This window comes from Rhinoraja longicauda, chromosome 18 (assembly GCF_053455715.1).
Source record: "Rhinoraja longicauda isolate Sanriku21f chromosome 18, sRhiLon1.1, whole genome shotgun sequence".
NCBI classification, from domain to species: Eukaryota; Metazoa; Chordata; class Chondrichthyes; order Rajiformes; family Arhynchobatidae; genus Rhinoraja; species Rhinoraja longicauda.
The window spans coordinates 18436658-18448625 of NC_135970.1; the positions used below are offsets into that span (position 1 = coordinate 18436658).

The 11968-nt window shown below is 39.7% G+C and overlaps 1 protein-coding gene across 1 annotated transcript in view; it reads left to right on the forward strand.

Annotated features, from left to right (window-relative positions):
- LOC144602291 (cleavage and polyadenylation specificity factor subunit 7-like) overlaps positions 1 to 11968 on the forward strand; it is a 44711-nt gene that overhangs the window by 29320 nt on the left and 3423 nt on the right. The window contains exons 5-8 of the mRNA XM_078415206.1: positions 5781 to 6315; positions 7672 to 7787; positions 8506 to 8659; positions 11388 to 11578. Of these exons, the coding sequence (XP_078271332.1) occupies positions 5781 to 6315; positions 7672 to 7787; positions 8506 to 8659; positions 11388 to 11577 (995 nt within the window). The 3' untranslated portion in view covers position 11578. The remainder of the gene's footprint in view (positions 1 to 5780; positions 6316 to 7671; positions 7788 to 8505; positions 8660 to 11387; positions 11579 to 11968) is intronic.

Below are 11968 nucleotides of genomic sequence, written 5' to 3' on the forward strand. Positions count from 1 at the left end.
AGTTGAGGGAGCTTAAAAACTTACAAGAGGCAGAAAATAGTAACGAGTTATTTCATTGTGAATTTTCCAATGCAGATAATATAATTTTGCCATAATTGTCTCCAATTTGTTATTGAACTATCGCTGAATGATTAAAGGTGAGTCCGATTATTACCGCCTGGAGAACAAGTAATCTTGTCCATTACTCTCAGTTAGAGGCTGATGACAGTGACTTTGGCCCTTCTCCAGAATCCTCCTTGGTTCCAGGTGTCTTCTGAAGAAGGGTCTTGACCCGAAACGTCACTTATTCTCCAGAAATGTTGCCTGTCCTGTTGAGTTACTCCAGCTTTTTTTGCCTATCTTCGTTCTTCTCATTGGGTCTTGTTTCATTCAAATCTACTTAGATCAAATGTTCTCCCAATCTTTGAGCCGCCATGATATTACAAAAGCAGGATGATAATAAAACAAATTCCAGTGTTCTTCCTTTGCCTGGTCTCTGTTTAATCTTCCTTTGGCAGTAGGATTGGGAATCCAAGTTAGGAGTGGTCAAATGCTTGTCTCTTTTCTCCAATTAGTGACAAAACAGTTTTGCCTTTGAACTTTTCAGAATGCCTTTTCACATTTTTAACAAAAGCCTTAACTAAATGGAGGGTCTAGCTCAGATGTAACCAGATGTGGAAGAAATAAACACTGAAACACGAGAGAATACTTGAATACCTTTCCCTCTTTCTTGATTTTTGCTGTTGGGAGATCTTTGTAAATGTTTTTTGGAAAAGGATAAGACTATACATACATGACCTTTATTCACTTCTCAGTAACCTCTATTGTGTTCTGCTGCCACTTCCCCATCATAATTACTGTTATTTCTTTGTATAAATCGCTATCTATATGTGACTCAAAATGTTTCTTGGGAGAAATAGACTCCATGTGAAGCATCTCTTTGATTATTGAAGGTCCAATATAAATGACCTATTTTGCAGTGAGCTGATACAGCCTTTCCCAACGACTTAGCTCACATGTTCACTCCCATAATTTCCTTGCACAGGTCTGCTCCTTTGCTTGATCTTGCAATCGAATAGTGGTGACCATCCAACAGCGAAGTGTCAACTGCTGCTGGGTTACTTTCTGTAAGTGGTACCACGCTGTCGAAAAGTCATTAGCTAAGCTATGAAGGCATGACTTAGAGTAATCTGGAAGATGGAGGTTAATTTAGAAACTATTTTGCCAACAGCCTCAGCACTGCATTTTCAGGAAACCTGCTCCGTGCTTATCGCTGTAACGTGTTCTCTTTCTCTGTGAATTTAACTTGTGACGTTTGTTAATCACCTCGTGTTCAGCAGTGGGAAGCAAATACAATTCTGGCTTTGTTTTAAAATTGAAATCATTTATGGGTTTTTTAAATATAAAAACTTGTACTTGACTTTTACTTTTGTAATTATTAACCAGCAGGTAATCCTGGGTTGCATAAAGAACATTAAGTGTATTAGGCTTGCTGAATTCAGCGTTCATGTGCTTATTCTATCACACTGATCTCCTTAATCTAGGCTGCACAGAAAGCATTCACTCCACTGTGTCTATCCCAGCTTTTTGTGGACTGTGGACGGTCATTTCCCTGCTTTTGACCTATTGCTCTGCAAATTGTCTTTCCTCGCATGCTGAACCAATCCCCCTTTGAAGGAATTATCTTTTTATTAAACCATATTTCCAGCTGTGCAGATGAATTACAGATAGTTTTCAGGTGATATTTGCAGTGTCGATGGGTTAATTGGTGGTGCTTCATCATGACTGCTGCGTTACCAGTTCTGCTATTGTGCACAGCGGGAGAAACATAATATCTTTGATGTGCTGCATTTAGGGTGCGCTCAAAAATTCCAGTGTTTCTCTGAAGGCAAAAACTACATCTTCACTACCTTGAAATGAACAGCCATTGTCAGTAACCAGGACTCAAACCAGTTCCTTTCCTTAAACTTACATAGTTTTGGAAGTTTTGCAACTGGGCATCGTTTACGACCTTATGAGAAGATAAGGTGTGCAGAAATTTTGGGATAATGTCAAACATCCACATAATACATGTATATAATGCACATGTCATGAACAAGCTTGGTGACTGTTGATTAAAGATAGCGGTGCCGATCCTAATTCCCCAGTCACATACTTCTGATTCCTGATCTCACAAGCATTCTCCTTCTGACATCGATGGTGTACTGCACTAAAAGCTAAAATTACCAAACTAAGACTTGATTTTTTTCTGTTAACAGATAAATCAAAATAACTACCTTCAACATAATTGTGAGAACAAAGGATGAACCCATTCTACTATTCACTGAGAAAATGGATAATCTGTATCCCAATTCTATTAACCGTTCCTGGCTTCATAACCCCTTCATACCTTTGGCTGTTAAAAGTTTTAATATTACTGTTAAAATACTGTTAACTGTTCTTTGTGGATGAGGGTACCACATTTCTTCAGGACATTTTGTGTGTGAAAGTATTCCTCGACTTCCAGAATGGTCTGCTTTTGACTTTGTTGCCTCACCTAATCTAGGACTTTCCTTAAGCAGAAGTTGTTTCTTTTCATCCTCCTCTCAAAATCCTAAAAACTTCACTCAGTCACTCCTGAAAAAAATCTGTACAGATTTTGGTCAGTAACTACAATGAATCTGTTCTTTAGTGATTTATCTATTCTGCAATCCAGGGCATGGAACTCTACACAGCATGCCCGACGTGGTCTACCCGAGAACTTTGTTTTGCTGTAGCAAACCTTCCTCCTCATTACACCCTCTATATCTGAATCCCTAAATCTCTTTGGGTATTTAAAAGATATTCAGAATTATTTTGGACTTAACATCCATCTGCCACAGTTTTGTCTATTCAGTTAATCTATTGATGTCTCTGTAATTTTGTGCTCCTGTCAGCATTACTTTCTATGCCACCTACCTTTGCAACCATTGGCAAACTTAATAATATTGTTCACTATTGTTTTAGTTGGGCCATTATAAAATGTAATGAATATTTGAAGACCCAGCAAAAATTCTAGGGAGCACCAATTATGTTCTCAATGTATGTTCTCAATCGACCCAATTTCTATCTTTTAACAAGATGAACAATTTGCCATGCGCTTTATTTTGGGTAACAGGTTATTATATGGAAGTAAATCAAATGTCTTCTGAAAGGTCACATTAGTTTTGTTATTTCTTCAGCAATTTCGGTTTGGTTTGTTGGATACAAATCAAAATGAATGTTGAATTGAAGAAACCACAAGTACCTGAAGCACCTTCCAATTTGGATAATGACTTTAGCAAAAAGTTGAGTGTTGAACTAACAAGTCCTTACTAATGCCCTGCTGTGAGTAAATAGTCAGGGGATAATACATTAGGAAACTTCATACATAATGTTTCTGCCAACATTCTGTGAAGTGTATTTTACAATTCTTTTAATTTTTTCATAAAACCAAACACCAATGGCTTTGCTCATCGATTAATAAAGCAGGTTTCAAAATAACTTGTAGGACATTGAAGGAAGGCAAAAGAATATAGATGCTGGAAATCTTAAATAAAAATAGAAAATACTAGGTATACTCGGGTCAGGTTGCATCTTTGGAGAGAGAAAGCGCTAACATCCACCTGAAACAATAAGACAGTTTTCTGCAGATGCTGCCAGACTTGCTGAGAATTTACAGAATTTTCTGTTTGTAGAACAGGAAAGGAACTCTGGAGATAAAAAAAAATCTATTTGCCACGGTGAAAGTGGATAGTACTTAACCAGGCACATGTGTTTTTGCTTTCATTAAGTACTCGGTGTACTAGTGAGCAGTCGATAAATGGACACCAAGAAACATTTAATCTGTTTTGAACTTGCTGAATTTAGCAGGTTGAAGAAGCTGCTGTCAGCTTGCGAGTTTAGAAGAAAATGTAGTTCTGGAGACGGCAGAATCCAAATTAGATTTTGGCATAGATTGTTTTTCATTTCTTAAACTGAATAATCTAAAGCTCCTGCACTTGAGGCTGATGCATGGCTGTTTTGCCCAGATATGAAAATACTTGGAATGTTGGTCGAGGCAGATACAAATAATGGCGTATGAGAGGCTTTACGATAGGTACATAGATATGCAGGGAATGGAGGAATATGAATCAGGTGCAGACGTGCGATTATCTTATCTTGGGCACAAACATTGTGGGCCAAAGGTTCTGATCCTGTGCTTTACTTTTCTATTTTCGATATGGAACAATTTGTTGGTAACAATTTGGTGTTTTTCTGAGGCAGGAAAGAGAATGATGAAAAATGTTAAAGTAAAGAAAGCTGATACTTCTGGATTGAGGAATATCAGTAATTCATAGCAGCAGACATTATTCTGTCATTTATTGCATTTTATTCCCGTTTTGGTTTGGAGGATTTTAAACTTACAATTCTTTAAGGTTAACTTGAGAGTTAAAATAAAATTCAAACACCCCATCATCACAAGTCCTAATAGCATCTGAAAAAAAGGCAGTTGTGTGGAAGGATAGGACCTTAAAATATTTGCGTTTTTTATATTATATTACAGTTGTACAACACATTGGTGAGGCTGCATTTGGAGTATTGTGGTCAGTTTTGGTCACTGTGGGACAGGAGGGATTTTGTCAAGCTGGAAAGAGTGCAGAGAAGATTTACGAGGATGTTACCAGGACTCAAGAGCCTGAGCTATAGGAAGAGATTGGGCAGGCTGGGACTTTATTTTGGAGTGTAGGTTTAAGATGAGAGGGTGGACGATTTAATAGGACACATAGAAAGTCTGAAGAGGGGTCCTGACTCAAAATGTCCCCTATCCATATTCTCCAGAGCTTGACCTGCTGACCTATTGCAGCTTTTTGTGTATATCTTTGCTATAAACCAACATCTGCCATTAATTTTTATTACATTAAGATTTAATAGGAACCTGAGGGGCAAATTTTTCACAAAGAGGGAGGTTTGTATCATCATATTATATCATATATATACAGCCGGTATGGAACGAGCTGCCAGAAAAATAGTTGAGGTAGGTACTATAACAGCATTTAAAAGACATTTGAACAGGTACATGGATAGAAAATGTTTAGAGGAATATGGCCCAAATGCAGGCAGGTGGGACTAGCGTAGATGAGACATCTTGGTCAACAAGGAAAAGTTTGGCCGATGGGTGTTTTTTCACACTGTGTGACTATCTGACTCCATGGCAGAACAGTGAGTAAACATGCAGTAAAAATAAATACATTTCAATTGCCAAGAGGTAGTATTTTCTGCTTCCTGGATTCTGGATAACGACTTCTCCACAATTATTATTAATCATATTATTTTGCTGTATTTTCTTTTTATCTGCACAGTGGTGAGACTAATAAAATTGGGGAGAAATGTTTGACCTTGCTAGCTGGCCATGAATTACAGAGAAAAGCAAGCACTCTTCCCATTTCACCTGAGGATATATCAAATATATTACATTGCAAAGGTGGGATAAGAGCCGTGCTCTGTTCTCCCTGTCTGGAGCTGACACCCCAGCTTAATCTGAGGAGATCTGGTTGTTTGAGCAAACTACACCTAAATCCTTGGAGATAACTTTATAACCGTACTCAACAGTTCGTTCCAATTTGGCAGCAGGTACTAGGCAAGAGTGTAGTTGTTGGGGCAGCTGGTGGTTCTGTTTTCAAAGTAGAATATCTGAAATGCTGTTGACTCAGGCATTGAGGCTTGCGTTAAATATTCTTCTTTTCTTGTGCGAAAGATTTCGCATATGAGAGCATATTTAATAAAATTAGAATGCTGATTTTGTGTTATAAATGTTTTTGCAGGACAAAATCCGCAGAGAAGCCAGTCACATGACTCAATAAATTCTCCGGACCACCGCGATTCCCCATTGCCCCGGAGAGGGCCATCACCTGCTGAAAATGCAGTCCCTCCTCCCAGGAGGGATAAGTTACCACTTGCCTTCCACATGTCAGGGCGGTCTCCTTATGGTGATATCCCACATGGACTTCCACCTCCAGGCCTCCTCCCCCCTCCTATGCCACTTCCTCTCAACTCTGGATACGGGCCACCACTTCACATGCAGCCAGGGCACATGCCATTACCTGGCCCGTTCTTAGGTCGACCTGGCCCTCCTGGATCCATTGTACCTCCATTGCTACCCGGTCTGCCTCCCCATCTAGTCGTGCCTCCTCCAGGTGCCGTCCCACCTGCTCCCCACATCAATCCAGCTTTCTTTATACCACCAAATGCCGGCTTGCCTCCACCGGTTGATAACAGAGGACTCCCTCCACCACCATCAGATTCCTTTGGAAGACCACCACCAAATCAGTTCAACAGAGAGGAATTCAAGCGTGGAAGGTAGGAACAGAGTAATGAAAGGTCATCTGTATTTGACCTTCATTAGCTTCTGTTTTTCTTTTTATTTAATTTTCTAAATTTATGAGTAAATGTATTGGAATGGTATGAATCAAGAACAAAAATAGTATGAATCAAGAACAAAGATTTGAGCTGATTAATCACTAAGTGGACACATGATGAATAATTAGCATTTGTTGGTGCTTCTGATTTCTATCCATTGACAGTTGGATTGTTTGGATGTTAGATGTGTTCAGACAAGGGCACAACTGAAGCAAAAGTTGCAACACTAAATTTTGTGCACTGTTTTTAATTCCCTCTTTTAAAAAAGGCCTGGAGTGTTTGAGGATGCTTTTTTTTTTTCCGGGAGTATAGAAGGTTGAGAGGTGAACTTATAAACATTTCTAAAATCCATAAAGGACATAAAGTGAATAGCCATAAAATACCCATTTTATCAGGATGCCTCACAGCTTGGTTTGGGAACAGCTCCATCCAAGACTGCAAGAAATTGCAGAGAATTATGGACACAGCCTAGACCATCACACAAACCATTCTACACTCCATCTACTGTCCAGCAATTATCCCTTGATTTCTTCAGTGTTAAAAAATCAACTCAGCAAGTGCCAGGTCAGAAATGCCACCTTGTCTGTAAATGACAGATTCATTATCCTGAGTCTATGCTCCTAGTTCTGGGCTGTTCAGCCTGAGGAAACAGTGTCTCAGTTGCTATTCTCAGAATCATGGTAGCTTCTGTGAAATGATCTCTCATTTTTCTGAAATCTAGTGTGTATAGATAAACCTACCTCAATCATTTGTGATGACAACCACCTCAACTCAGCAGTCAGCTATATGGCACTGTCTCCAAGGCAGGGATATCCTTCCTTAGAATTAAAGACCCAAATTACATTCAGTACTCCCGAAGTGGTCTTGCCAAAGCCCTCTACTATCGCAGCAGGACTTGCGTTATTTACACTTACCCATGTGAATTTAATTATTCGGTCATATTTGTTCCTAGCTCAATTTTTTAAGGTGATTTCGTCTTTGAGAGAACTGACGAGTGATAAACAACTTTAGCATTTAAAATGAAGTGGTATTCTTTCACTTTACTTGTAAAATTGGGACACATTAATGGCACATTTGCCTGGACTGCGATGACGTTGCACACTGGGTGTGGGATAATCTCTGCCATCTGGATTCAGAGTATGTTTAGATGCATAGATTTCAGTTTGCCCCTATGAGGTCTAATAGTTGTATAAATAAAGAAAGATTCCTATTTAATAGTATGTGCAGAATTATATCAGAGATGTTGTTACTTTATTTTGATTACTGTATTAATAGTGAAGTGTCCTTGCCTTGTAGAGATCCTGATCCCAGTAGTCCTCCTTTAAATGAAGCAGATTTCGAAGAGATGATGAACAAGAACCGAGCAATCTCTAGTAGCGCCATCTCCAAAGCTGTCGCCGGAGCCAGCACAGGTCAGTGATTTTGCAGGATGCAGACCCTTCACATCAAAACCCTCAGCACTGAAAGGCCCATCAATTCAGAAAAATATATACTTGCTTACCAGGAGTCCAGAATAACTGTTTCAATAAATATCACTTTAACCGTTTGCTCTTACCTTGATCACCTTAGAGGGTTATCCTTCCAGGGGTGTTTTTCAGAAATAATATGATGTCTCACTTTCAATACAGTAATGCATTGTGTACAAAGTAAGGTATGTAGAGATAAGAAAGGACAAAAGAGGAAATTTTGAAAGATTAATATTGATTAAAGCTGCCCACTGTAAAGCAGTGTTTGCCCCTGCAGGAAGAGAACATGGTGATCAGGATGCTATGACTATGATCAGGTAGTATAAATGGAATCAAATAATATCATCCTTGTGAGCTGCAGAATACTGAGTGAGGATGCTCTCTTCTAATTAATTATATCCATTTCAATGTGCTGTTGGACCTTCCACTTTAGTAATCAACACATCAAAAGTGGAAACATTAGTCCAATAATTCCAGAGCCACAATGTTAAAATGTAACAAATCATGAACTATAGCAAACACATTCAAGAAGGACAACATTGTATTGGATTATTGGATATGTCGCCAAACAACACACAGGATCATTCCAGGCTTTTACTTTGGAATTATTAATGTGTGAATTGGTGCAGAGTTCAAACATTGGCTCAACTTTTGTGTTATGCAGGAGACTATGGGAATGCCATCGAGACGTTGCTTACTGCCATCGCATTGATCAGACAGTCAAAAGTTGCAGCAGATGACCGCTGCAAGGTTTTAGTCAGCTCTCTGCAGGACTGTCTCCACGGAATTGAGTCCAAATCATACGGGTCAGGATCCAGGTATGCAAATATTGAGTAGAAACTAGGAACTGCAGGTGCTGATTTACAAAAAAAGACACACGGTGCTGGAGTAATTCAGCGGGTCATGCAGCATCTCTGGAGAACATGAACAGGTGACCTTTTGGGTTGAGACCCTTCTTCAGACACATACTGAGCAACATCTTAGTTTTCCTGGTTGAAATTATTATCACTTATTAGTAGGAGGATTACTCTCATATGATGGTACCCAGGAGTTATTGTCCAACAATTTTTCATTAGACAGTAGAAACAAAGGAACTACATGTGCTGGTTTATAAAAAAAGATGCAAAATGCTGGAGTAACTCAGCGGGACAGACAGCACACTTGGAGAACATGGGTAGGTGACGTATCAAGGTGAGGACCCTTCTTTACAGAGTCATACAGTGAGGACACAGGCTCTTCGCCCCAACTTGCCCTCACTGGCCAACAGGGCGGCACGGTAGCGCAGCGGTAGAGTTGCTGCTTTACAGCGAATGCAGCGCTGGAGACTCAGGTTCGATCCTGACTACGGGTGCTGCACTGTAAGGAGTTTGTACGTTCTCCCCGTGACCTGCGTGGGTTTTCTCCGAGATCTTCGGTTTCCTCCCACACTCCAAAGACGTACAGGTATGTAGGTTAATTGGCTGGGTAAATGTAAAAATTGTCCCTAGTCGGTGTAGGATAGTGTTAATGTTACGGGGATCGCTGGGCGGCACGGACTTGGTGGGCCGAAAAAACCTGTTTCCGGCTGTATATATATGATAAGTTATGTCCCAACTGCACTAGTCCCACCTGGCCTTCCTAACCATCTTCTTTAGACCTTTATTATTAGACATAAACTGTCATTGGCAGACTTAACTTTAATAGATTAAGCTGAGCTAACTGTGCATAGGCCAAAGTTGAAAATTGCAATGTTCCAATATAAGAAATAAAAGCAGGACGAGGTCATACTGTCCCTTGAGCCTGCTCCACCATTCAAGAAAACGTCCACTTTCCCATCCTAATTCCACCTTCATTAATCCCTGTTGGGACCTAAGACTTGTTTTCATCATCTGAGACTCATTTCCAGATTTGATGTTGTGATACGGTTTAGTTTAGTTTAGTTTACTTTACCATTATTGTCATGTGTAAGCACAGTGAAAAGTTACCCAGTCAGCGAAAAGTCCATACATGATGACAATCAAGCCGCCCACAGTGTTCATGCGTAGTACATAAAATGTTACTGCCCAGAGTAAGAGTGTACGTGTTGGGGGTTAATATATTATCATGGGAAGACAATAGCTGACTAAGAATAAAGAGTCTGGATGGATGGGTAATTTCCTGTTTCGCAGTCAATAACTAGTGGAGAGCCGCAGGATCGATGCTGGGGACTCAAGGATTTATAATCTATATTAATGACATGGATGAATAAAAGGAGTTATTCATTAAATTTGCTGATGATGCAGTGATGAATGGGTTGGCAAATAGTGAGGACACATAAATCCTACAAAGGAATATAGAGATGGGAACAGGCCAAATATTGGTATGTGATAGGTGGATACAGATGAGGGAGTGGGGGGGGATTGATTGGCAGATGGTTGGACAAAGGCCAATGATGAAAAGACAAAAAGTGAGAGATAAGGATAGAAGATGGGCGATTGTGAAGCTAGAGGAAGAGATAGGTGATAGGGGAAAGGGACGAGTGGGTACACATCCAGGTAGGGGAACAGGGAAGAGGAGGGGAGGATTATTTGTAGGTTAATTGCCTAAAATTGGAAAATTCATAATGATGTATGATGTACTGTTCCTCCAATTTGCATGTGGCCTCACTCTGGCAAAGGAAGAGGCTGAGGACAGAAAGATCAGAATGGGAAAGGGGAGTTAAAATAGTTGTTAAGCAGGAGATCCAGCAGGCCTTGGTGGACCGAGAGTAAGTATTTGGAGATATGGTCGCCTAATCTACGCTTGGTCTCACCGATGTAAAAGAAGGCCACATTTCTGTCCTGGGCCTCCTCCATTGCCAGAATGACGTCACATGCAAACTGGAGGAACAGCACCTCACTCCTTCCCAAATTCCTTTCTCTGGCTTCACAATTTGAGACCTAATGTGTATACTAATGGATGGTTTTCAATTATATTTCTGAGAAAGGGTTTCCTTGCCTTTCCTGCTTTCAACGAACTTGTTTAGAATTTCCTCAATTTGTTTTATCTTTTTTAAATACAGGAATCATGTTAGATGCATGCTAGTCCTCTTGAATTTATTCAATTAGTTCCCTTTCCAGTTAAATTATATCACATTTTTAAGTAAGACTGTAATATGATAGTTTGTTATTTTGCACCTTTCTATTGATATGTGTCATATTTTCTCATAATGATTTTCTCATTTTATTAATCTCCTTAATACCGAGTAAAGTAGTTAATATTTAATGTTTTCCTTTTTAGTTAATTGATACTTACAACTGTAGAAACAAAAAACTGTAGATGCTGGTTTATACCAAAGATAGACACAAAGTACTGGAGTAACTCAGCGGGTCAGGCAGCATCTCTGGAGAAAAAGGATAGTGGCATTTCTGGTCGGAACCCTTCTTTAGGCTGACCTGAAACGTCCCCATCCTTTTTGTCGAAAGATACTGCCTGACCCACAGAGTTACTCCAGCACATTGTGTCTCTCCCTTCTAACTGTATCTACATTCAAATAAGCAATCAAGTGATGCTGCTGAAATTAGGGTTTAATTAAATTTGCATTTGCAGAAAAAGAGATCGATCACGAGACCGAGAGTACAGCCGTTCCCACGACAGGAGCCGCAGGCACAGGGAGCGCTCTCACAGTGAAGATCGACATGAAGATTATTATCGAGAGAGAAGCAGGGAACGTGATCGGCATAGAGACCGAGACCGTGACAGAGAAAGAGATCGGGACAGGGAATATAGGCACCGCTAAGGTATGCTTTGTAAACAAAAACAGTTGAAGTGTGATAATAACATTGCTATTATCTTCTAATTCTGCACCCAATTAAATTCTGTATGATGCAGGGGTTCTTGTGGTGTAAGCAAATAAAGAGGCCTCTTTGTACAGCAGATTCCACAAAAAAGTGTTGGGATGATGATATTGATTAAAGATAAAATTTTAACTATTTCTTTCATCTTTGAATCTAATGCGAGATCTGAAGGACACACCTCTTGAAATCACAACATTTGCTCCATTCTGCCTTAAATATTAATAATATGGATGCCACATCTGTGACTTCAAACTAGGAGAAAAACAAACTAGTTTTGTGTTCTTGTTCAGAATTCACTGACCCTGCTGGAAAGTGCAAATGCTTTGACATCAA